This window comes from Budorcas taxicolor, chromosome 21 (genome assembly GCF_023091745.1).
Source record: "Budorcas taxicolor isolate Tak-1 chromosome 21, Takin1.1, whole genome shotgun sequence".
NCBI lineage: Eukaryota > Metazoa > Chordata > Mammalia > Artiodactyla > Bovidae > Budorcas > Budorcas taxicolor.
This window is the reverse complement of record NC_068930.1, coordinates 45,586,229-45,613,060: the sequence shown is the minus strand read 5'-3', so window position 1 is coordinate 45,613,060 and position 26,832 is coordinate 45,586,229. Positions and strand designations below refer to the sequence as shown.

The 26,832-nt window shown below is 38.1% G+C and overlaps 2 protein-coding genes across 7 annotated transcripts in view; one reads left to right on the top strand and one right to left on the bottom strand.

The window, feature by feature from the left end:
• HECTD1 (HECT domain E3 ubiquitin protein ligase 1) overlaps nucleotides 1–13,663 on the top strand; it is a 73,216-nt gene extending 59,553 nt beyond the window's left edge. For 5 of the 6 annotated variants that reach the window (XM_052659458.1, XM_052659463.1, XM_052659460.1 and 2 more), the window contains 14 exons: nucleotides 2,653–2,875; nucleotides 3,970–4,024; nucleotides 4,257–4,439; nucleotides 4,835–5,042; nucleotides 5,127–5,212; nucleotides 5,365–5,492; nucleotides 6,896–7,097; nucleotides 8,467–8,604; nucleotides 8,867–9,474; nucleotides 10,236–10,314; nucleotides 10,411–10,504; nucleotides 11,187–11,337; nucleotides 12,445–12,589; nucleotides 12,703–13,663. In XM_052659458.1, coding sequence (XP_052515418.1) covers nucleotides 2,653–2,875; nucleotides 3,970–4,024; nucleotides 4,257–4,439; nucleotides 4,835–5,042; nucleotides 5,127–5,212; nucleotides 5,365–5,492; nucleotides 6,896–7,097; nucleotides 8,467–8,604; nucleotides 8,867–9,474; nucleotides 10,236–10,314; nucleotides 10,411–10,504; nucleotides 11,187–11,337; nucleotides 12,445–12,589; nucleotides 12,703–12,840 — 2,438 coding nt within the window. In that variant the 3' untranslated portion in view covers nucleotides 12,841–13,663. The remainder of the gene's footprint in view (nucleotides 1–2,652; nucleotides 2,876–3,969; nucleotides 4,025–4,256; nucleotides 4,440–4,834; nucleotides 5,043–5,126; nucleotides 5,213–5,364; nucleotides 5,493–6,895; nucleotides 7,098–8,466; nucleotides 8,605–8,866; nucleotides 9,475–10,235; nucleotides 10,315–10,410; nucleotides 10,505–11,186; nucleotides 11,338–12,444; nucleotides 12,590–12,702) is intronic. The other variant, XM_052659461.1, reaches the window with a different exon arrangement.
• A 3,144-nt stretch (nucleotides 13,664–16,807) lies between these two features.
• AP4S1 (adaptor related protein complex 4 subunit sigma 1) overlaps nucleotides 16,808–26,832 on the bottom strand; it is a 45,253-nt gene continuing 35,228 nt past the window's right edge. Inside the window, exon 7 of the mRNA XM_052659489.1 lies at nucleotides 16,808–17,316. Coding sequence (XP_052515449.1) covers nucleotides 17,188–17,316 — 129 coding nt within the window. The 3' untranslated portion in view covers nucleotides 16,808–17,187. The remainder of the gene's footprint in view (nucleotides 17,317–26,832) is intronic.

Below are 26,832 nucleotides of genomic sequence, written 5' to 3'. Positions count from 1 at the left end.
TAAAAAGGAAGCTACTACTTGTATATGCAGATTATAAATAATAGGTTTCAGGAAAAACTATATATCAGCCACAAATCCTTAAAAAATACAGCTTTTTTTTTTAAGAAGGAACAAAATACAGTATTTTATTTTTTCAATTTTTATTGGAGTATAATTGCTTTTCAGTGTTGTGTTAGTTTCTGCTGTACAGCAAAGTGAATCAGCTACACACATACATATATCCTCTCTTTTTTTGGATTTCCTTCCCATTTGGAGCACCACATAGCATTGAATAGATTTTATTTTTTATTGAAGTATAGTTGCTTTACAATGTTGTGTTATTTTCTGTTGTATAGGAAAGTGATTCAGTTATACAGATATGTACTCTTTTTCATATTTTTTGCATTATGGCTAATTACAGGATATTGAATATAGTTCCCTGTGCTATGCAGTAGGCATTTGTTTATCTTATATATAGTAGTTTATATCTGCTAATCCCAGTCTCCTAATTTATCCCTCCCCCACTGCCTTTCCCATTTGATAATTATAAGTTTTTCTGTATCTGTGAATCGGTTTTTGTTTCACAAATAAGTTCATTTGTATCGTATTTTAGGTTACACATTTAAGTGATATCATATGGTATTTGTCTTTCTCTGACTTATTTCACTTATTTGTCTCTAACATGCTTTACTTTACTAGTATGTTCATATCTAGGTTCATCCATGTTGCTGTAAATGGTGTTATTTCTTTTTAATTGATAATAGATAAAAATATTAAGTATTTTATAAATAATTTAATAAATATTAATAATTGATGAGTGTTGATTAATAATTTTTATGTATGTCTAGTTCATTGTGTGTGTGTGTATACACACCACCTCTTCTTTATCCATTCATCTGTTGTTAGACATTTAGGCTGCCTCCATGTCTTGACTTTTAAATTAGAGTATTTTGAAAATACACTGTTTTATAGTTGTATTAATTTTAAAGGAAGGCCTCATTTAAAGGTAGATACTTTGTATTCTTTTTCCTACGAGATTAAATTGTTAAACATTACTCCCATTCAGCTTTTCTTTGGAAAGCTATGTAGTGGTTTTAGTTATGGCCTCTGGAGTCAGTCAGCCTGAGTGGTAGCCCCATCTCTTACAACTCTGGTTTGGATGTGGTAGGCACACTAATGGCCCCATGCACTCCACTGCCCTCCCGCCTCCACCCTGAAAGCTGTGTAGGTCCTAACCCCTAGAGTCTGTGAATATGTCACCTTAACATGAGAAAAGACTTTGGAGATGTGATTAAGAATCTTGAAATGGGGAAATTACCCTGATTTTCGGATGAGCCCAGTGTAATCACAAGTGTCCTCATAAGAGAGCGACAGGAGGGTCAAAGTCAGAAAGCCGCAATCACACTATTGAGGGGCCATGAGCCAAGGAAAATGGGAAGCTTCTGGATGCTAGAAAAAGCAAGGAAATGGATTCTTCCCTGGAGCCTCCAAAAGAAACAAAGTCTTGCCAGCCCATTTTAGATTTCTTACCTCTAGAATTATAAGATAATACATTTGTGTTCTTTTAAACAACTCAGTTTGTGGTCATTTGTTACAGCAGCAATAGGAAACTAATAAACTGGGCAAATCCCTACCCTGTGCAAGCCTGACTTTCCTCATCTCTTATATGGGGAAAATAGTAGTCCTTGTTTGACCATGTAGTTAAAAGGATTAAATGAGGTAAAATATAGAAAGTGCCTAGCATGGTACCTGATGTGTGTCTCAATAAATGTCAGCTATTGCAATCAACATATTATCCTTCAAGAAAACTTAAATGTTAGTGTGGAATGTACTTTTTACTTGATAGAAAGATTCTTAAGTTAAATGTGAAAGTACACTTTATAGTATAACATGTGGTATATGATGTAGTATAATGGTGAGAAAGAGTATGAATAAAGATGTCTCAAATAGGAAAATCTATTCTAGGGAGTATGAATAGGTACAGATTTTCGACAGAGCTCTTTAGCAATGTATTTCATATTTTTACTGCTACAAATTGGTATCATAGAAGTATTCCCTGTATACACAGATGATTACAAACGTATTTTTTAAAACTTGGAAATGACCTTCATTATGTTTTGAGAATGGAATTGTTTCAGTTAAAGTACAATGGAATGTCATGCGGTGAACAAAATAATACCTTATAACACTGTATCATGCTATGAGGAAAAGATTCCTGAGATTTAAAAAGAGAGTACATCACTAAATACTTATGAACCTAATTGTCTTTGTGTGTATGTACTTCATAACACACTCATTCAGTATACATAAAAAGTTGACAGATCTTTAACTGAGTATGTGATTTTCTCTGGATGTAAGATATTAATAATTTTAGAGTTGTCTCATTTATAAAAAGAAAAATTTTCTGAAATACTCATAGTTGTCATGTATATCGTAATAAAAACAAGAGATTCATATCATATGCGTAAATTCTACTCTAGTACCCTTTAAGTAACATAGGTATATTCCTCTTATTTACAAAAAAAAATTGACACCAAGAGAATCTTAAGTAGCTGATCTCTTTAAATTATTTATGTCAGAAGAGCTTAGATTTCATGTGACCTGTCTCCTGATGGCACAGTACTCTTTCTGGACTGCTTGTTTTAATGTTTTTCACATCTTCTGTATTTTTAGGAACTCCTCATTCAGAGCTTTTGGAAGAAGTTGAATGTACTCCATCACCTCGATTAGCCCTCACTTTAAAAGTAACAGGTCTTGGAACAACTCGTGAAGTTGAATTACCACTCACTAATTTCAGATCAACCATCTTTTACTATGTACAGAAATTGCTTCAGTTGTCATGTAATGGCAATGTGAAATCAGATAAACTTAGGCGTATCTGGGAGCCAACATACACGTAAGAAGTTTTAATTTAATATTTTAAGTAGATATTTTCATAGTATACAAGCCAAGTATTGTACTTTCTATTTTTTGTATTGTAAGAACAGAAAAGATTAACTTCTCTCAGTTTATAGGAATAGATAAGAACATTTTTGACTCCTGATATATAAAGGTTAAAGCTTACAACTGGAAGGAGCTTTAGACTAATTCCTCATGTAATGATTGTTGAACTCTTTGACTGGGATTGTATATGAAATAGTAAATATTTTCTATATTTGTTTGGGGTCTCTTAGTTAAGCATAGCTCTCTTTGTTCATTCATTTATCTGTTCAACAAATAATTGTCAATGACCTTGGGCAAAATTGATATAACATTTTAGTACTTTGTTTTCTAATCTGTAAAGTGAGAGTAGTTGTGAGGAATCCGTAAATTAATAGATATAAAGTAGATTCAATACTATCTGGGATGTAGAGGGTGCTCAGTAAGTATGACCTATCATAAGATTTATTATGTAGTAATATAAATTTATATAATTTAATATTATAACTGTTACAGTCATCCTGCATGACTTAATTTTTCTTAGTTTCTATATCTGATGTTCTGTTAACATCATTGATAATCTTATATAATGTTTAATAAAGTAATCTAGGTCTTTTTGAGACAACAGAAGGTCATCATGGCACACTCTTCCTTCAGTTTTAATTGGAATAATTAAAGCTGACAATTTGATCTCAACTGCCTTACATGAACAGAAGGGCTCTTGGTCCTTCTTATCCTTATCCATCTAGATACAAACACGTCTCATTTTTATAACAGTATGTGAAAGCTATAATATAAGGTGTAGCATATTCATTTCTTTAAAAGTTCCAGGTTTGATATATGTTTTCTTCTTAATAATGCTAAATTTATAAGCCACAATTTTTTCAGGAATATGATTTCTGCTACTTTGCCCGGTTTAACAGATTAATACTTTTTCTTAATAAATTCTCCAAGTTCAGTGTTTAAGCATATAGTGACCTCATCATATGTTTTTAAAGAATTGAAACCTTATTGGAAATAACACAGATCATTTGATTTATGAATTAACTTGAATAATATCTTCATGTTTAGAATTATGTACAGAGAAATGAAGGATTCTGACAAAGAAAAGGAAAATGGAAAAATGGTAAGTATTTTTAGGAAATGAATCTTTATTCTTGGCTACTTAGTAAAAGAAAAAGCAAAGCAAAGAAAAACTAACACTGTGTTTCAGTTGAACAGTTGAGGGAGAAATCAGCAACATGGGATTCTTCAGATTAGCTTAAATGCATGATCTTGAAGCCACCTTATGAAATGCATGTGAAATAGCATAGACTTTATAATCAGGAAAGGCCAACATTTGGTTTTTCCTATTGTAGGGTTGTTGGTCTATAGAGCATGTGGAACAGTACCTTGGCACTGATGAATTACCAAAGAATGACTTGATAACCTACCTGCAGAAGAATGCAGACGCCGCTTTCCTGCGCCACTGGAAATTAACTGGCACTAATAAAAGTATTAGGAAAAACAGAAATTGTTCTCAGCTCATAGCTGCATATAAGGTATATATTGGCATCAAGACACTGTTTTGATTGGGAATGGCTTTGCTTTGTTTGCAGCTTTTTAAGTATTCTTACAGAAGAGCAGTTCGTTGGGACATACTAAAAAATGAGGTTGAATTAACATTGTTAATATGCCAATGCTAAAATTTCAAATTTGGTTTGTGGCATTGGATCTAAATACATAGTTTTAACTGTGGCTTTCAGTAGTTATATTTTGAGAATTTTATTGGTTTAGAATACATTAAGCCTTGACTTGGGTGATACTGTTTTTATTTTAAAAGAACGCAGTTGTTTTTTTTTTTTTTAAGAATTCGAGCTTTTTCCCATTAATACTAATAGGATGATATATTGTTTTTCTTGAAAATGATTAATGGCTGGTTTTCCTGTTTCTATAGGATTTTTGTGAGCATGGAACAAAGTCTGGGTTAAACCAGGGGGCCATTTCTACTCTTCAAAGTAGTGATATTCTTAATTTGACAAAAGAACAACCTCAGGCCAAAGCAGGCAATGGGCAGAATTCATGTGGTGTGGAAGACGTCCTTCAGCTCCTGCGTATTCTGTATATAGTTGCAAGTGACCCTTACTCAAGAATATCCCAGGAAGGTCTGTAAGAATCCTTGTTTCATTTCTGTGGCATTTAAACAAATAAGTCAGTTTATATTTTTATTAATTCTATTACTTTTACAGAAGGTGATGAGCAGCCTCAGTTTACTTTTCCACCAGATGAATTCACTAGCAAAAAAATCACAACAAAAATTTTGCAGCAAATTGAGGTAATAAAACCAGATAGTTGAACTCTTGAATCTGTTGGACTTTCAGAGTATTACCTCTCCTCCTTTTTCTTCCTTCCACCATTTCTCCTGTTAAGAATCGACTCCCTTTTGTCTTTGTTAATAATAGGACTTTGTTATTTGTTAATTTGCAGGAACCGTTGGCATTGGCAAGTGGAGCTCTGCCAGACTGGTGTGAACAGTTAACCAGCAAGTGTCCTTTTCTAATACCATTTGAAACTAGACAGCTTTATTTCACATGTACAGCGTTTGGTGCATCAAGGTAGGAAGTGTGTCTTTTTATATTTTTGGAATAAATGTCTTTTTTAATGTATTATATAAACTTAAAATGTACTTATACTTTATATCAAGACTGATGCAGAGAATATATTGGTTTCTTGGAAAAGTTGTCAATATTTGGGAATTCCTTGATGGTCCAATGGTTTGGACTCCACACTTTCACTGCCAAGGGTGAAGGTTCAGTTCCTGGTAGGGGGAACTATGATCTTTCAAGCTGTGTGGCATGGCCAAGTTAAAAAAAAAAGAGTTGGCAACATTTAAACATTTTTTGGTTTCTGATTGTACCTAAGCACTCTTAGAACAGTGTGGATTTAAGTACTGTGTTTTCCATAAGCTAGCATTTATTGTACAGTATTTAAGTGGTTTACATAAATTTTTTGTTGCTGAAATTCCCAAGAATATAAAATTTAATGCTTGAAAATAGCTTTGACATAACATTAAAATATATCTTTTGGTCATTATTTTTCTCTTGCTACCAGATAACATACTATAAATTTTACTTTTTGTTTTTCTGTCTCCTTCATTAGATGAAATTTCATGAGGGCAGGAATTTCTGGCAGTTTTGTTCACTGCTCTCATGTATTGTATGTTGTACTGTATGTAATGTATGTATATTGTACTGTTCTCACTGTAGTTGCTCCATAAATATTTGTTGAATGATTGAATACCCAGAGTAATTTCAAAGTAGATGTAAAAAAGTTATAATTTTAATGGATCTGCCTGTTGCCCTGATAAGTTACATTTGTTGTAGCATTTTATATTCTTTACCAAGCATTTGTGCGCATAACACTGTAGGCAGTAAAGAACAATGAATGCTAACCGTTAGACCACCAGGGAACTCCCTGATTTTTATAAGTGAGGAAATTGATTCTCAAAGTATATAGCTGATTGGTCTCAGGGTACCCAAAAAGTTATAGCACATATGGTAGATCTTTCATCTTGTTTTTCTTAGTTCAGGAGTCTTTCTTTCATCCTAGATGGGTTAGCTCTGCATTGTTACAAAGGAAATGTTTCAAACTCACAATACTGTTTCAGTGGTGGATTCAGTTATTTAATAAAGATAGCTTAACCATTTTTATATTCTCTGATTTAGGAAATGTTTGTTTATGTTATTAGGAATTATGAGTTTGTCAATATTTTTATGTGTTGTGTGGGATTGGACCACAGACCTTTATTTTGATCTGCTAATTGCTAAAATAAAAAGGGAGAATACAGACTCAGTATTTTCTCAGTTTAAGGAAATTTAAAAAAAGATTAGTGTATTTGATCACCTGATAAAATACTATTTTAAAAACATTCTTAAATCTTTTGAATTTTGTTGCTTGTGTAGTAGTACAATCAACTGTTACTGTAGGCTACAGCTACAGAGATGTTTTTCTATTTCAGAGCAATTGTGTGGCTACAAAACCGACGTGAGGCCACTGTGGAAAGAACAAGGACCACAAGTAGTGTGAGGCGAGATGATCCTGGAGAGTTCCGTGTTGGTCGTCTCAAGCATGAAAGAGTAAAAGTTCCACGTGGTGAATCACTGATGGAGTGGGCTGAGAATGTCATGCAAATACACGCAGATCGGAAATCAGTGCTTGAGGTACTGCTATATAAATTTCTTTTAGTGTGCAGGAATGACAACTAGAGAGTTAATCTCTCTTCTTCCACCGCATAAAAACTACATTAAGAAAAAAAACTGCATTAGATACAAGTGTAGAGGGATTCCTCTGCCTTCTGGGCAAAGGCCTTCTCCTCTGGCAGGGCATCTTTCATGAGAGGATGTTAGCTCACCTCCTCAGGGTCAGGATCTCATGGCGTAATGAGCAGCAGAGAATATCTTCACTCATGAAGTGGGAGAGTGCTTGGTCCGTTTGAAGGACACCACTCATTTCTTAGCAAAGCCTGAACCAAGTAATTGTATTCCACAAAGGATTCTGATACTCCAAATTTTACCTTTATATTAATTAATGGTGTGCCACAAGATACCTGCTTTCTTTGGAGCACATGTGTTTTGTAGTATTGTTTAACTTAAATTGTGCTTGGTGTTGTATCCTGGGTTTTTATTTCTGTATTGAGAAATTTTATAGCAATTGGCAGTAGGAAATTCAGTATGTTTACTGCAGAGATGTTATTGTGGGCATTGTTGATTATATTCCTTATATATGAGAGACAAAGAAATACCTCTCCTGTCACAGATGTCAGCCCCCTGATGTGTGATTTTTTGGATCACAGACTGTGGTAAATGAGATACATCTCTAGAAAATTAATACGCCTTATGGCTTTCACTTTAAAATTTCTGTGCCTGGGAATCCCCTGGCAGTCCAGTGGTTAGGGCGCCACACTTCCACTGCAGGGCACACTGGTTCAGTCGCCACGCGGATCAGTCAAAAAGAAGAAAGAAGTTTCTGTGCCTTCATCTGTTCTTTTACCCATATATTCCTCTAATGTAGATAATTCTTAATTATTATTTTACCATGTACTGTATATTTTTATAAGCTGCCTCAGATTTCTAGAATACATGGACTATGTATAAAAATCCTTAAAGTGATTGCTAGAAGTCAGAAATAAGTGAAGGAGTTTAGGTTTTAGTGTCACATAGACAGACACACAAACACACAGATCTGTATACCATCATCTCCTCAAGCAAATGATATAACCTCTTTATCTAAAATTTGGTTTGCTCTGATGTGAAAAGGAGATGATAGTTTATTTTGTAGGTTTGTTGTGAGAAGTAAATTGATGTATGAACAGTGCTAACCACAGTGTTTGAATATGGAATAGTGTACAACAAATCAAGTTTCTCTTTAGAAAAACTAAAATGGAAACTGTTGTGTGGCTTATATTATACCACTGCTATTTAAAAAGAACATGTATCACAGTAGGACTGGGTTTTGGCAAGAATGGGATCATTACAGAAATGATTTTTTTTAAAGCTTACTTTCCCTCATAATTTATTTGTTCATGTTTAGGTTGAATTTTTAGGAGAAGAAGGAACTGGTTTGGGGCCCACGTTAGAGTTCTATGCTCTGGTAGCAGCAGAATTCCAGAGAACTGACTTGGGAGCTTGGCTTTGTGATGACAACTTTCCAGATGATGAATCTCGTCATGTAAGATTTATTTCCTATTTCATGATTTGATTTGCGATTCAGCTTTTAGAAAGTTAAAAATTGGATATGCTTTCAGAACATAAGTCAGGTTTTCTGACTCTGCTTTTATTATTGAATAATCTTGATATTATTAAAAGATAAAATTTAGTCAACAAAACATATTTAATAAAGTGTGTTTATAGATACTATATAGCACAGGTAAGATGTTTAATGTTTATGGGTCTTTTGATTTTATTTGCATTTCTCCTCCTAAAAATATCAGGTCGATCTTGGAGGTGGATTGAAACCTCCCGGATACTATGTGCAGAGATCATGTGGACTGTTTACAGCTCCATTTCCACAAGACAGTGATGAGCTTGAAAGGATCACAAAACTCTTTCATTTCCTTGGAATTTTCTTGGCCAAATGCATTCAAGACAACAGACTTGTGGACTTACCTATTTCCAAACCTTTCTTTAAACTTATGTGTATGGGGGACATTAAAAGTAATATGAGCAAACTGATTTATGAGTCACGAGGTGACAGAGACCTACACTGCACTGAAAGTCAGTCTGAAGCCTCTACAGAAGAAGGGCATGACTCACTCTCAGTAGGAAGCTTTGAGGAGGATTCAAAATCAGAATTCATTCTAGATCCCCCCAAACCAAAACCGCCAGCTTGGTTTAATGGAATTTTAACTTGGGAAGACTTTGAACTAGTAAACCCACACAGAGCCAGATTTTTAAAAGAAATTAAAGACCTTGCCATCAAGAGGCGCCAGATTTTAAGCAACAAAGGTCTTTCTGAAGATGAGAAGAACACAAAATTACAAGAACTAGTGCTGAAGAATCCATCAGGTTCTGGGCCTCCACTTAGCATAGAGGATTTAGGGTAAGCTTTACATATATATATATTAATTCACTTATATATATACTTTTATATATGTGTATATACATACTTCAGCCTCATTGATGAGTAAGGTCTAAAGCTTTTGTTCCTTTGTCTTCAGTAATTTGCAATAAGCCTGGTCCCCAGTGGTTGCATTAACTAACTAGGATACTGCAGATTTTTCATAAAATTCTATTAATTTGTATCCACTTAATTATTATATCCTTGTTAAGTTTAACCGTGACTTTGGATTGATTGTAAGGCTTGAAAGCAAAGCCTTTTTTTCCTTTTTTTTTCTTTTTCCTTTTTTTTTCCTTCCTTCTTTTGATAATATTGAGAAGTTATGTTTAATATATTCAAGGTTTGATTTGAGGTGAGAATAACGACAGAGCATTAGTAACTTGCATAAAGCAACAGGTTCTGTTTTTGTAAAAAAAATCTTAGAAACATGTTGCTGCCATAATTCATTGCAGAAATCTTTAGTTCATTAATTTTGTGCCATAAGGAGGAAGTGAAACATGGAAACATGAAAGGTGATGTTTCATGCGACCTCTGCAAAACCAGGTTTGGTAACAGTTGTCCAGATAGTTTTCCTGCACAGGGGTTTGCATTTTAAAAGGCCCCATATGTAACATCCATCTGGTAGAGTGATTTTGTTATTGTTGAGTGTAGGGAAGGGTTCATGGTTTTGGCAGCAGTGTTTTAAAATTAAACACCAGTGTTAGTTGAACGCTAATCTAATTCTTTTTTTTCTGCCCTCCCAGTTTAAATTTCCAGTTTTGCCCTTCCTCAAGAATATATGGTTTTACAGCTGTGGATCTCAAGCCAAGTGGTGAAGACGAGGTACAAATTCGCTTTTAAAATGTTTGTAAATTCAGAAAAATCCTCTTAAAATATTCCTAGATATTAACAATGACCATGACAAATTTTCCTTTGCAGATGATAACAATGGATAATGCGGAAGAATATGTGGATTTGATGTTTGACTTTTGCATGCATACGGGTATTCAGAAACAGATGGAAGCCTTCAGAGGTAACTTCTAAGGGTCTTTAGCTTAATCCCTCTCCTTTTACTTTGAGACACGGAAGTTAAGGTACTGCTGTGCTCAAAAATTAGACTATGCTAGTGATCTCTAGATTGGTCATCTAGTGTTTGGTCTTCCCGACAGTTAGGTCCTACAGGGTACCCAGAACAGAGTGAAACACTTTCAAGCTGTAGCATACCCTGAGCTGCTCTTCCTCAGTAATGAGGGACCTACTTTGGCTTCTATTTTTTCATTTGTAAGTAGATGTAAGGTTGCATACATGATCAGGATGAATTAAACTATATTAGAACCTAAAGTCTTAAGGTAAAGAGTGAGGCAAAATATATTGAACTGTTTTATCACTTACTAGTTTTAAAAATGAGAACTTTGCTTTGGCTGGCTTGTATGACATAAAGAATTGGTTGGGAAATTATCAGAATTTGGCTACTGACCATAGTGTCTGAATATTCTCTCTACATATACATCTGTGATACTAAGCAAAGATTTCTGTACTTAAAACCCTAGCACAGATTTTATTTCAAGCTACTTTAATTTTTATTTGCTTTTTCAAATATTTATATTTGTCTTCTGTTCATTTAGTTAAGTATTTTGATTTGAAATTGGTGATTTTGAAATTGTAACTTGGAAACTCAGTTGTGTTTTGTTTTTTTTGTTGTGTGTAAAATGTAGATGGGTTTAATAAAGTTTTTCCAATGGAGAAATTAAGTTCCTTCAGCCATGAAGAGGTCCAAATGATTCTTTGTGGAAATCAGTCGCCATCCTGGGCAGCAGAGGATATTATTAATTATACTGAACCTAAGTTGGGTTATACACGTGACAGGTATGTGTTGGTTATTTTCTAAGATAGACAAATTGTTTATGTTTATCTTAGAATGGCAGGTTCTCTAAATGACTCAGTGAATTATATGCATAAAATGAGATAGCAATTAAGTCTTACATTATCAAGATGCATATTCATGGATAAGCCTGAGTTTATATAGAAAGTCACCTGAATCTTGGTTAATGTTAAGATTCCTTTACTCACTATATTTTAACTGTTCATCATCTTAACAATTGGGTCATTTATAAACCCTTAGGCTTTATTGCTTTTATATTAACCTTTATTTTTAAATATTTTAAAACTTAAAGAAAAGTTGAAGAATAGTTAAGAATTCTTATGTATTCTTTACCCAGAATCACCAGTACTTAACATTTTGCTGTACTTTTACATTATATCTCTACACACACACACACACACACACACACACACACACACTTTTTCTGAACCATTTGAGTATACGGTGCATATACCATCACATACCCATACTTGTTAGGAAATTCGTGATTCCATATTACTAGTTAATCCATGGTGTACATCCTAGCTCTGTTGATTATTCCAGTGATGTCTAATAGCACTCAGTTCACTCCTGTTCGCCACATATCAGGAAATTGTATTTAGTTGTGATTTATAAGTTTTCAAAGTAATGTAAATGAGAAAGTATTAAACTTAAGTAACATTGTATATATAGCTTTTTTAAAGTAAACTTTTTATTGAATATAACAGAGAAGTGTACAAATTGCATGTAGAACCTGAAGAATTTTCACAGAATGGACACACCTGCATAATCGGTACCCAGAATGAGAAAAAACTCCAAAAATCTGTCCCCATTTACTATTCCTAGTCATTAAATCACTATTTCCATTGAACTTTTCTGATTTGCTGGCTTTGTTGCATATTTGATTCCTATATGCCTTTGTAAGACAGTCTTTGAAGGATATTTTTTTAGTAGTTTGCATCAGCTCATTTCATACTTACCCAAAAGTCTCTAGATATGTGGTTCTTTTGACATGTGGATATTCGTTTTGGGGGGTTATTGCTGGCTTATAAAGTAGTGGTAGTATTTCTCATTTAAATCAGATCACTATAACTCTGTTTTTCTTCTTGTAGCCCTGGCTTCCTTAGGTTCGTGCGGGTTTTATGTGGTATGTCTTCAGATGAGAGGAAAGCATTTCTGCAGTTTACCACTGGTTGTTCAACTCTGCCCCCAGGGGGACTGGCTAACTTGCATCCCAGGCTCACAGTTGTACGCAAGGTACACACTCTAGCTACTGGACAATGTAAACCAAATTTAGTTACCTAAGGGTTGAAAGAAATGCGTATCTGAAGTCATGGTCTTCTATTATTTTCCATTCTGTTTCTGTGTAGGTTGATGCTACTGATGCAAGCTACCCATCAGTGAACACATGTGTGCATTATCTCAAGTTGCCAGAATACTCTTCGGAGGAGATCATGAGAGAGCGTCTGCTTGCTGCTACAATGGAGAAAGGCTTTCATCTCAACTGAGCTTTGAAGTGCAATGGGAGACATCAGGGACTTAAAATTCTAGTGAAGCCTCTTGTGTTTGTTTGCAGAGAAGTATATGATCCTCCATGCTAATGACACTTGCCTTTTTTTCCACCATTAAGGCTTTAAGAACACATGGAATAAGTTTGTTAGCTGCTAATGACAAAACAAATCCTTTAACTATCCAGCCAGCAAGTACATAGCACAGAACACTGTGTGTTGCTACAAGGGCTCATGTGACTGGAATAAGGTGGTTCTACTTGACTGTTCCAAAGAGCAGCTTCTCAGATCTTCAGTGTTCACTGGCAAATTTCTAACAGTGTATTTGTGTAAAGTTTGTCATTTCATACTTCATACACTACAGTTGCCATCACTGATCCCTGTTTTGCTGGCTTTTAAGCTACTTGGTCAGAAATCCTGCTTCCTTAAAACATAGAGAGTTAATGAGCATCTCAAGCTTTTTCTTTTCCTCTTTAATGATGCCTGCACTATCAGAGTATATCTAGTGTTCTCTCTTTTGTTTGGCATATAATCATGCACAACCTTTTTATTTCTTTGAGGTGGGAGTATATTTTTATTTCCTAAATGCCATACTATAAAGATCAAATTCTTAAGTGTGTTTGTGCAGTTCAAAAATAAAAGATATATTAAGGGGGGGAGGAAAAAAACACTGGTTTAGATGCAAGGCACACTTAAAGCAAGTTTTACTTTTGGTTGTATTTTCTTTGTATATTATAAACATTTATTTAACTTGTTGCAGTTTGAAGTAAAAAAAAAAAATTTCCAAAATGTATGCTTAACAATAATCATTAAAATGTTTGCAGCGTACAAAACTGTGTCATGTGACTGTTTCACTGCAGCCATCAGACTAAGAGCTTAAATACCTGTCATTCTGAATCACTGACATTTCATTTTTTGAAATTACTACAGGAAGAAATGTTTTTTCTATGTAAATACACTTTACTGAGGTTGGAAAACTAGCAGAAATACATAGCCACTTGCTTGTGATCCAACTCTTGCGTTCTATCTTAAAGTATTCTTCAGCTAAAAATAGCCATGTTTTTGTGTTAACTTTTTAAACACCAAACTGCTACTTACCATTTGTATCTTCAGTGATATGTAAGTCTCAGATCCAAGAATAATTTTTGAATGTTGTGTTGGTGTGAAAAGAAACCACTGGGATAATGCTGCTTCCTCCTTTTTAAAAGGGGGCTCTATTTCCATTTTCCAAATTGTTTTGATTTATCATATCTATGCATTTAGGTAAAAGTAAAGTCACTAGGCCTGATTTAGCCAGATGGTTTTTATAGAAGTAAGAAGCATTTTTGGGAATCACCCACTACCTGATTAAAAGGTACCTTTCCTTTCTACATTAGAGATTTCTCCCACTGCAGTCAGTCATTTGAGTAGTGTTTCGATTCTCTGCATGAGAATATTGTGACTGTAATCAAAGGCAGCATTTAAATAATTCACCTTATTGTTAGCTTCACAGTTCTCTGTGAGAATAAAAGTTAATAAAGCATAATAGCAATATTTAAACATATGACCAAGGCTTTAATCCAAAAGCAGTAGTGGTGATTGTCTCAAAAAAGTCATGGGTGCATGACTAGAACTTTAGCGGTAGAATTAACATCCAGTTTCTGTGTGTAGTATTGCCATTATTCAAGTCTCTAAAACATCTGTCAGTAGCCAACTTTTATCAAGACTAAGTCCAGTAAGTACATGCGTGCTCAGTGGCCCAGTCATATCTTAACTCTGCAACCCCACGGACTGTAGCCCCCCAACCTCCCCCCGCACGCCTGCTCCTCTGTCCATGGGATTCTCCAGGCAAGAATACTGCAAATGGTTGCCATTTCCTGCTTTAGGGGATCTTCCCAACCCAGGAACTGAGCCCGTGTCTCCTGCGGCTTCTGCACTGGCAGGTTGACTCTACCACTAGCCACCTAGGAAGCCCCTAGTCTAGCACAGGGGTCAGCAAACTCTGGCCTGCTATTTGCTTTTGTGTGGGCCATGAACTAAATATGGTTTTGAATTTTTTTAAGTAGTTGAAAAAACTCAAAAGACTAAAAATATGATGTGAAAGTTTTATGAAATTCAGATTTCAGTGTCCATAAATAAATGGTTTTATTAGAACATAGCCATGTTGATTTATTTATATATTATCTATGGATCTTTTTGCATTACAATGGCAGAACTGAGTGGTTACAGCAGAGACCATATGGCCCACAAAGCCTTAAATACTTATTCGATCTGGCCCTTTGCAGAAAAGGTTTGCTGAATCCTGGTCTAGCAAATTGCTACAGCAGATATAATTGATGAGTCTTGTTATACAGAGAGTAACTCTGAAATGCCAGCAATCTAGAATGAAAAGTCCAAGGACAAGGTAAAGCTGCCCAATCTGAGACATAACTTTCATGAGTGTGAAAATCATTTAGCTGGTAGTCACAGTTGAACAAGAAACCTGAAATGAGATGACACAGGCTGTCACAGACGGAGAGTCACATTGTAGTTCACTTTGTATGAGTCAAGTATTACGAGACATCTACTTGGGTCTCCACATGGAGTATTTTTTCCAGTGGTATCTACCTAGTATTTTTTTGTTGTTCTCTCAAGGTACTAAAATCTGTGCCAACATGTTATTTAAATGCTATTTTGGTATGACCCAAAAATTAATTTTATGCACTCCCTCGTTACTTCTGGTGTACCAGTTTCAGCAGTTACCTGAATGTGCTACTGATTAAGTGCCTATCAACTAGGACAGTGTTTTCCAACTAATGTCTCAGAAAGTCCTCCAAAGCACTTTGATCTAGACTGGGCTTTCCCCAAACCTTGGTTTCTTGATGCATACCATTCACTGTTCTGGCAGGTCAGAAGCTTTTCCTCTGCCTTCCTGAACTCAGTCCAGAACAAGATCTGCTTTGGGAATTCATTATTGACTGGCTGCCTTGGTCTTCATAAATGCAAACTTTTGAAGTATATAAGGGAACTTTTAGAAACAAAGAATTTTAACAAAATTCCTCCTACACATACACGAGAGAGTGAGAAATTAATAGTGAATGAATTAGTACCTAGAATGTCCATTTATGTCCTCTTTTGGAGGGCAGAGTGTTGTAGGTAAAGTAACTCTTGGAATTCCATAGGATGGCACGATATCTTCATGTATCAAGACTATATTTCTGCTTCCTCCACTGTACCTGCCCTCCTACCCTTAACGTGCACGTGCACATGCTGTTACCTAAGGCAGTTCTGCATCTTCTACTGTTGGTGAAGCAGCAAAAGCACAACTATAGAATGGTTTGGGAGGATCAGGGCATTGCTCTTCTATAGTGGCTTAGCAGTCTTCTTTGCTTTAGGACATTCCAGGAGAAGGGGTTGAAGGAATAAGAGAGGGTGGATGCATTTCAGAGTAACCTGAATCGATAGCCTCCTGCATTCCAGTTTTAGACTTTGAACTAAATTTCATTTACCAATAAATTTACTAATAAGATAAACCCTTTACAGTATGGCACACAGGATAGTCAGTTCTCTGCTCAATCGCTCAGCTGTCTGACTCTTTGCAGCTCCAAGGACTGTAGCCCACCAGGCGGCTCTGTCCATGGAATTATCCAGGCAAGAATACTGGAGCAGGTTGCCATTTCCTCCTCCAGGGGATCTTCTGACCTAGGGATTGAACCTGTGTCTTCCTGCACTGGCAGGATTCTTTACCACTGAATCACCTGGGAAGCCTTCAGGATAGCAGTAAGTGCTGTCTTAATGTTTGGCCACTCATTATAGTAACATTCTTTGTAGAGTTAATTACATAATGGCATTGTAATTGTTAAGTACCTATAAAATGTGTATCAGGTTTTTAGAAATTGGAAAGAATTTTTCATTACATTTGGTAAACTTTTGACTTTTTAAAGAAAGATAGCATTCAGAAAACTTGAATTCAAAGTCTTCAAGTTAATTTTAACAGTTTATTGGCCAATGGAGAGCTCTCTCATTTTCTTCCCACCCGGTGGTGCTATTCATGAATTTATCTCTTCGCAAAGTCAAGCAGAGACCAAAAAGTTTCCCTTAGTACTACACAAAATCTAAACAAGTGAGGGGGAAAAAAAATGCTTATGGTCAGAAAATAAAACTTGTCTCTCTGTTTAGAAAAAATTTTCTTTGTACATCGTATTTTAAAACACACTTTTGTTTTCCGTTTAGGAACTGTGGAAAACACCTGTTTCAAAGTCTTTGGAAGGATAGCCCGTTTTGCAGTGTTTGGTCTTCCAGGTTCTTGGGGGCCAGCGATGTTGACAGGCACTCCACGGTGTTCTCGTTTCCTTTGAGGCGATGTTGTCTGGCAGAGCCTCTCTGTTTTCAGCTGTCTGACATCTTATCAAGAATTAGTAGAGGGGCAAGAATTCTTGCCCTGTTCGTTTCCACAATGCAGCCATTTAATATCATCTCATCCAAAATGATGTGTACTTTATCCAAATTAAACATTATCTAGGGTTATTATTAAGGAAGTTAGTTATAGAAACGTTAACATTCAGTAAATAATAACTTATGACTTGGAATTTTTCTAGTGTAAATTAGTCTAAACATGCAGTTTTTTTTTAACAGATCTCCTAAAATTAAAATTGGTGTTTATACTAGAAATTATTACCTCATGTACACAGGTACACCTAGTTTCCCCTTGGTTAGGCTCACTGGACAATAGACATAGAAATGGAGCAGCTATATACCCTTTAGCCAGAGGGAGAGGGAATGTACTAAGAGCTGGAAATAAAGCAAGTAAATTTTGGTAAGAGTGTGTGACCTGACCTCAAGAACAATGTCTTCCCAGACAGCAATAATAACAGTAAATAGCCATGACTTACTGAATACTCATTATGTTCCAGGCATTGTGTTGAGTGTTTTACATATATTATTTCAGTCTTCTCTTTGTTTCTGTGATGTATGTGCTAACATTATTCTCATTTTACATAGGAACAAAGAGGCTCAAAGCTATTGTCCATGGTCACATGGCTAGTAATTGTAACGGGAATTTACATCCAGAGTTTTGGCTCAGCTGCTCTGGTTCTCGACTTCTCAGGAGAGGCCCAAGGCTGCTGAGTATACACCCTCCCTCTCCCCTCAAACTTCCACCCCCAAAAATACCTTTTCAAAACAGCACCCTTAGCATGAGACAGGCTAAAGGAAAAAACAATCACTAGGAGAAATGAATAAAGAAAAGCAGGCAATGTTGACTTAATTCCCAAGGAGATAAAAATGCCAATTTTCAAGGGAGTACTTATAAATGGGGCATTCTGAAAACACTCATTTGAGAATTAGGGAGCCACTTTAGCTTCCTGATGTTCCTGGTAGAAAGTCAGGACAGGGCATAGCGGAAGAAGAAAATATTGTTAGACTATGACATCCAGCTAATTAGAAAGAGCCAAATTCTTTCCCCAGGAGCCCCTTCATTTGAGTACCTAACTTTTCCTTTGTGAAACTGAACTGGAAGAAAGAATTAAACTCTGAGGGTGATGACGACAATGGCTGAATGTTTCTAAAGTCTACACTTTACTGTCTTAGGTTTTCATTACCAAAGAGCAGGATCTTGGTCTGTTTAAAAAAAAACAAACAAAAACTGATCAATTATTTCAAACAGACAAACTTCATTCAGCAGGGAGTGATTAAATATACAAGGAGAGCTCATAATTAGTAAATCTTTGAAAAATGAGTCACTAGTAATTCCAGATGTTCAAGGCTATTGTACTTGTTTGGTGAAGTACATCTACAGAGAATGAGACAATCCTGTGAATGACTTTTAAGTTTCTATTAGGCTCTGTGTTAATACCTCATTAAGCTCTGTGAAAATAGTCCTTCCGCAGAATAAACTGTTTTTCAGGAGCCCATGGGAACTGTCCTTAAGTGACCCAGAAAAGAAAAAAAAAAGCTTTGTTACACCTAATAATGTCTTCCAATTAGATGGATGATTGATTGCTTTATCCATGGCCAACCTGGGACTGGAATATTAGGCCTTTGACTTAATCCTGTTCACTGGACCCAGAAGCCAGAACTTAGAAGCCACAACAAGGCAGGAATGACAGCAAAGTATTAAAAAAAGGCAGAAGCACAGGTGGCTGCGTGAAAAAATGCCCTATAGAATCCCCCTGTTGTATTTTTTTGGTGGCAAGGTGGTGTTTTTTTAACTAGAGTTGACTTACAATGTGTTAATTACTGCTGCAGAGCAGTGATTCAGTTATACATACACACTCATACATACATATGTAACACTGATACTCCTTTTTAATGTTCTTTTCCATAATGTTTTATCATAGGACACTCAATATAGTTCTCTGCTATACAGGAGGACCTTGTTTTAAGGCCTAGTGCCTCTGAAAATGTCAGTCCATCCAGGGTGATGCTCAGATAGAAGGAGATCTCATTTTAATGTAGTCTATTTGAATTGATGCAAACTGCTCTGAAAGACTGCTCCATCTCTGGCAAAAAGATGATCAGCAATTCAGATATCCCCTTGAACAATTAGCCCAATGTTTTGAAATTCAGATTAGAATTTACTGCTGAATCTTTTCGACCACTGACATCTTTACATTACAAGGTCAAGATCCTTCAGTAAGTTCTGAATTTCTCAACATCCTGGAAACATGAGTTGCTCAATGAGGTCATTCTGTACTGTGGGCATGTGACAGCCTGTCTATCTGACTATCTGGCTCAAACCCCTAATAATCATGCAAGTTTCTGGAACGCTACAGGGAAACCACAGACCAAATCCAATGTGAGGCAAAGCCTGAAAGCTAATTTCCTCTTAGAATCATGTGATGCCTTTAAAATAAGAATCCAGCTGTTTGTATCTTTATTTGGCTCATAAGCAAATTGTACACACTGGCAAAGCCAAGAGTAATGGCATTTGGGCTACTAGCCAGGTGAACAGGGACCAAAAAATGCCCTATATGCCAAGGCCCATGGCAATAAACAGGCAAACACACTTCAGCCCTGACATCTGGAATAGGAGGAGGCAAGAAAGGCATAGGCTGATGGTCTATTAATGTGATGAGCTATAATGACTATTTTAAGAGGGTCCAACTGCAGATGGTGATTGCAGTCATGAAATTAAAAGACACTTACTCCTTGGAAGGAAAGTTATGACCAACCTAGATAGCCTATTCAAAAGCAGAGACATAACTTTGCCAACCAAGGTCCATCTAGTCAAGGCTATGATTTTCCAGTGGTCATGTATGGATGTGAGAGCTGGACTGTGAAGAAGGCTGAGCGCCGAAGAATTGATACTTTTGAACTGTGATGTTGGAGAAGACTCTTGAGAGTCCCTTGGACTGCAGGGAGATCCAACCAGTCCATTCTGAAGGAGATCAGCCCTGGGATTTCTTTGGAGGGAATGATGCCAAAGCTGAAACTCCAGTACTTTGACCACCTCATGCGAAGAGTTGACTCATTGGAAACGACTGTGATGCTGGGAGGGATTGGGGGCAGGAGGAGAAGGGGATGACGGAAGATGAGATGGCTGGATGGCATCACTGACTAGATGGACGTGAGTTTGGGTGGACTCCGGGAGTTGGTGATGGACAGGGAGGCCTGGTGTGCTGCGGTTCATGGGGTCGCAAAGAGTCGGACACGACTGAGCGACTGAACTGACTGAACTGAACCTTCAGGTTATACTGAACTCATCTGACTTAAAAAATCCTTGAGGAAATTTGTTTCCTCTCATGGGCACCCTAAGGTTGGAGCTGACAGGAACTAAAAATATCTTCTTAGAGAACAGATTCATAAAGCCGCATCTTTTCTCAACCCAGAAACCTAAGAGCCTTTCTGAATTCTGGGTAATGTGGATTGGAGTCAAATACTGTAGGGCCCCAGTAATATTTGTGCCACTTGAAATCATGTTTTTAATTAAAGTGATTGAAGTGTTTCTGGTTTATATATTGGAATTTTGATCTCTGGATCATGAAACACTAGTATTTTAATGCCATTCTGGTGGTCTAGTTCTCCTTTAGGAAGAGAAAACTGAGGCGCATACATTCAAAGAGGACCTCCAAAGCAAGTCCACGCAAGAACCCTGCCTAGGAACTAAACTTTCTGATTTGATATTTTGCTCTCAGGTCCCTTGTCTTCTTTTTCTTTTTTTTTTTTAAATAAGATCATCGCTAAGCAAAGTTCTTTAAGTAGGGTGGGGGGAAAAACATATTCTCACTTTTAATACTTGAACTCAATTTCTCATATAATTAGATTAAGTTGCAAAGAGCTAAGTTGTTCACATTTCCCACAGAAAATCAAATACTACTGTAAAGAAGATTATCATCCTGAGGCTTCTGCATAGTTTTGGATATATTCTCCCTGTAATAGTCTTCTGTTCACTTTTATGCTTTGTATGGTCTTTTGTTAATTAGGTCACTGAAAAGGAGTGTTGTCTTTTTTTGTTAAGTAGGTTTCCCATACCCACTCCTATTCTGAGAGCAACAAAGACAACTGTGATTTTTTTTTTTTGTAGTTTACATAGACTTATGTAAAATAACACATATATCAAAGTCAGAATTGGGGTCAATGAACCTGTCATTTCTTGTGGTCCCCCCCCCAACCCCCGCCACACACAACTCTCTGTTGCTTCTCATAACTTGCTTCCACTGTTCCTGAGTAAATAGAACCAGAGGCATGGAACCAAAGGAGTTGGGGTAAGACAGAGGGACCTGGTGAGGAGGGAGAGGAGGGATAGGAGGAATAATAGTAGGGGGTGAATATGGTATCTACAGGATTCAGAAACACATGTAAAGGAAACAGAGACAGTGAAGGCTAGGGAGAGCCAAACAGTCTCAAAGGCAGATCTGTTTAAACTGGAACTTTCATATCCCTTTCCCAGGTGAATGGCTTGGAACAATCCCTTGGGGACCGTTCCTAATTCTGCTAACTAACTGCTCCTAACCTGACTGGAACTCATGCTGGAGAGGCCCATGGTCCTCTTACCCCTCCATGCCTGCCCTTCCCAAAGACTGGATTAGCTGCACAAATTCCCTTGGGTCCATGGGCCAGCTTTCTTCTCTTGCAGCCCTGCCTCCAATGGACATAGGTTTAAAAGGGGGGAAAAAAAAGATGTTTAGAAATCTCTGAGGTGAACTTCAATTTTGGAAAGCAAGCTCTTATCAAGACATTCAGGTACACTCTTCAAAATGTTTCGTAGTTTCCAACTCCTCCAACCAAACAAAGCCCAGTGTTTCCCTAAAACGTCTTCTCTAATTCAGAAAACACCAAGACAACAAATGGTGACAGACACTTCATGCAAGTTTTCTTAGAGACGAAATTGCTACTGTCTACTCCCGATGATTAGGAATTTTCAAAACTGTGTCAAATTTAAGCTATCAAACGTATAGCCCTAGGATCAAAGGCCCTGAAGCCCAGGGACCAACAGCAGCCCTGTCACAGAGCAGCACCGTGGGCGCAGGGCAGGCACCAGCCCTGAGCCTCAGCCTCCTCGTCTAAAAAGTGAGACTTTAACTTGATGACTATATCGTTTTCTTCCAGCTCCAAAGTTGGCAAACCCTCTGACTCTTCAGGGAGAGGAAAGCTAGTTTACTCCTTTCTGATATTTTCAAACCATTCCTGATGTAATCACATGCTTCGCTTCAGTTCATTTCAGTTCAGTCGCTCAGTCATGTCCGACTCTGCGACCCCATGAATCGCAGCACACCAGGCCTCCCTGTCCATCACCAACTCCTGGAGTTCACTCAGTCTCAAGTTCATCGAGTCAGTGATGCCATCCAGCCATCTCATCCTCTGTTGTCCCCTTCTCCTCCTGCCCCCAATCCCTCCCAGCATCAGAGTCTTTTCCAATGAGTCAACTCTTCGCATGAGGTGGCCAAAGTACTGGAGTTTCAGCTTTAGTGTCATTCCTTCCAAAGAAATCCCAGGGCTGATCTCCTTCAGAATGGACTGGTTGGATCTCCTTGCAGTCCAAGCGACTCTCAAGAGTCTTCTCCAACACCACAGTTCAAAAGCATCAATTCTTTGGGGCTCTGCCTTCTTCACAGTCCAACTCTCACATCCATACATGACCACAGGAAAAACCATAGCCTTGACTAGACGGACCTTAGTAGGCAAAGTAATGTCTCTGCTTTTGAATATGCTATCTGGGTTGGTCATAACTTTTCTTCCAAGGAGTAAACGTCTTTTAATTTCATGGCTGCAGTCACCATCTGCAGTGATTTTGGAGCCCCAAAAAATAAAGTCTGGCACTGTTTCTACTGTTTCCCCATCTATTTCCCATGAAGTGATGGGACCGGATGCCATGATCTTCATTTTCTGAATGTTGAGCTTTAAGCCAATTTTTTCGCGCTCCTCTTTCACTTTCCTCAAGAGGCTTTTTAGTTCCTCTTCACTTTCTGCCATAAGGGTGGTGTCATCTGCTTCACCATACCTCAAAAGAAATTCTTTTGTAATAACAATTAATTACTGTAAATTTCTGAGAGAACATTTCAGTTCCTTTAGAAGCTGCTGCTTCAGCGTTGGATGACTTCCCTGGAGAATTTCTTTGGTCTTTTTGCCAATATTTCTGTAGCCCCAAGCTGAACAAGTACTTTGTGATTTCTCATTAACTCAGGCTGGAGTTATCTCCTATTTCGAGAAGCCCTTTTCTGGTTTCTGGACCTCTAAAGGTATTTGGGATTTTAGGAAAGTAATGAAGGAACGACAGCCACGCTCCCCACTGGGGCCTGGCAGGGCCTGACGGCAAATCTTGGTAGTGTTGCTTACTGTTGACAGGGTCCCTTTGTTCCTCCAACTAGCTGAGTCACAGTGCAGACAGGATGGAGGCCTTCCCTGCTCCCCACCCTCAGCTACAGTAAAGGCGGCGTGTTCCGCATCACCCATATGAGCTTTAAGGTTCTGGAACTAATTGCTCAGGCTTTTGGGCTTTAAGCACTTGTGAAATAAAAATATAAGTCTTCTAAAGATTTTTTTTTTAAGATATTTTTGAATGAAGAAGACATTTCTGGATTCTAGACCTAGCCTGTATTTGTGGGCACAAGAATATAAATAGGGATCCCAGCCTATTCCTGACTTTTCTTCTCATGCATGTGTGTGGAATACCCTTCTTACCATGCCAGCCTCTCCATCGTTCCTGCCGTCAGTCCTGGGTTACGAATGGGAGAGAGGCCTGCAGAGGCCCTAGCGGCAGGCACTGGGATGTCCAGGTATCCACTAAACTCCTGGGATCCAGATAGCTCAAGGGTGGTCAAGGGGTGGATGCGGAAGCCTGCAGGCTCTGGGTAAGCACCCTTATTCCAGAGAGAGGGATGCTCCTGAAGGAGAGCTAGAGGGGCTCCTCTAGAGCACGGGGCCCAGGAAGGGGACCCTGGTTGTCCAGGTCTAAAGGCAGCACTACTGCATTCCACTCCAGCCCAAATAAACGAAGTTTTTAAGCCTCTTCAAAGGCACCAAATGCCAAAAGGGGTGTCAAGGTTTCTGGTGCCTTCACACACAGCAGGTGTGCACCGAGCTGGGGAGGAACTGGGGCTTTTCCCACGCAGTGCTGTTCATTGGTGCCACCCTCTGACAATTTAGCAGAAGGGGGCTTGAACTGCTCCTTTGAATTATGAATTGTCTGGAGAGTTCAGCAAACCTGGGGCTCTGGAGCTGAACACATTTTGAGAGGCTCATCAGTTGGTTCCTAAGAACTATCTTGATTTGTGGAAATTGAAGTCTTTAATCCATCTACCAAATATCAGGTAGGGTCAGCTTTCCTGAGAGAAGCCCTCAGGCACTAAACAGCCCCACAGGCGGGGTGGAATGGGAAGAGGGTGCGGGAGCGGCTGCAGTGCAACACGAATGATTTAGGTCACTGTTGTGCCTGGTCCCTGGGGTGCAGGCTGCCCTACCCGACACTACTCTGCACCAGAGAGTTCCCACTCAGTACAAGGGTTTTCAACAAGCCAGAATCTCTGTCCTGATTTCTGGAGCTTAGGTCGTTTCTTTTTAACATTCCATCTGCCTTGTTCTATGACGTTAGTCTTATCAGAAGTAGAACAAGCCCGTACTAGGGAGATATGTAAATGGTACTTTGAATTTCCCAGTGTCTAACCCTGCAGGCTCTGGAAAACTGCCCCCTCCTTTAAAAGCTATAGGGTGGTAATGTCTCTGGAGAAAGACTGTGAGTAAAGAGCTTCTTGGGAATTCCGTGAGGTTAAATCATGTCTGTTCCCATATGGATTGACACAGAGGACTTTCCTAATCTAAGCAAACACAAAGGTCATGACCTGTTCCGGGTAGCTGGCTCCAGGTTGCAACTGAGTCAGCTGCTGGTTCAACGTTTCAAGGCCTAAGAAAGCTACTTTCCGGGCACAATGTTGGTTGCTCTGGCAGGTTCCCAGGTACAAGCTACCAGAGCGCTGATGCAGGGTGTCTATGGGTGGCACCTCTAAAGGGCTCCCTTGTCTTCCTGTTAAAAACTGGTGTGGAGAAGTCGTCCCTGGATATCTTTGATGTGACAGTTTAAACAGAACTATGTATGAGGCAGAATAGAGTTGTGGATTTGTAATGTGACTTTTTTTCAGATGGCTGAGGGTAGAAACCCTTTAAGAAGGTCAGTAGAAGACCGGTGCCCCTGCCCTGCCAGCTGCTGCGCTTTTAGACCACAGGAGGGCCACGTGAACTTCACCTCAAGTACAGACAGACACTTCCGGATCTGCACACTTAGCTCCCTTCTCTAAGTGATGAAAAATTCCTAATCTGTCAAGTGGATGTGCCTAAGTAACTGCTGAGGGACAGTAAATAGGATAAGTAGGTCAGAGCGGAAGAGAAGGCAAAAATGAAGCTAACTAAAATGATGGGAAGAGACAGAAATCGTGTGCTTTTGTGTGAAAATGAAATTCAAACAAGAATGCTGGAGCTCTATTACACTGACCCATGCTATACACTAGACAGATACAAAGACAAACCCATCTCTACTTCTAATAAACACCTAGTCAGTCTATAAAACACATCAACACAATGAATCCAAATATAACACATGCCCTACTGCATCTGACCCACTTGAATTCTGAATATCTAGACTTGAAAGACTCTCCCATCCTGCTCGAGGTGTAAGGCAACTCAGCTCAGTTATCTAGAGTCACGGCAACATCAAACACTAAAGCTGAGAGGGTATTAAAGCTCTTCCAGTTTAATTCCATCATTCTGAGATGAGAAGTTTATGTGTTTTGTCTGATACACACCCCCAACTGGTGGCAGGACTGAAAGCAGAACCTGGGTGTATTTCTGGTAAAATATCTATTAAACGCTTTTGCTAACTTACTGTGGGTGCATGCTAAGTGGCTTCAGTCATGTCTGGCTCTGTGACGCTATGGACTGTAGCCCACTAGGCTCCTCTGTCTATGGGATTCTCCAGGCAAGAATACTGGAGTGTACTGCCATGCCCTCCTCCAGGGGATCTTCCCAACCCAGGGATCAAACCTGTGTCTCTCAAGGCTCCTGCATTGCCAGGTGGATTCTTTACCACCAGTGCCATTACTTCTTAAATCAAAAGGCATTTTTATTATTCCCCTATATAAGGAGGAAGAGATTTATTTTGAATTCCTTTAAAAGATTTAGTTAAAATGGAATATTACATGCTGAATAAAAATACACCCAAATATGCAGCCTGGTCTTGGGTCTCCTAGGTCAAAAGGACCATAGATTTAGGTCACTCACCACTAGAGGGCGCGCAGATTTCCCTGGTTAACTTACAGAGGCTTCCAAACACAGCCTGCAAATGAACTTTATCAACATGCCAATTTCTATCAAGAGTAAAAAGTAAATGGCCATTTCCCCAAAATATACTGGCATACTGGTGCTGGACATAGGTTTCTAATGTGTGTGTGTGTATACACACACACAAATATAGGTATGTATATATGTGTGTGTGTATATGTATATATCGAAGAAGGCGATGGCACCCCACTCCAGTACTCTTGCCTGGAAAATCCCATGGACGGAGGAGCCTGGTAGGCTGCAGTCCATGGGGTCGCGAAGAGT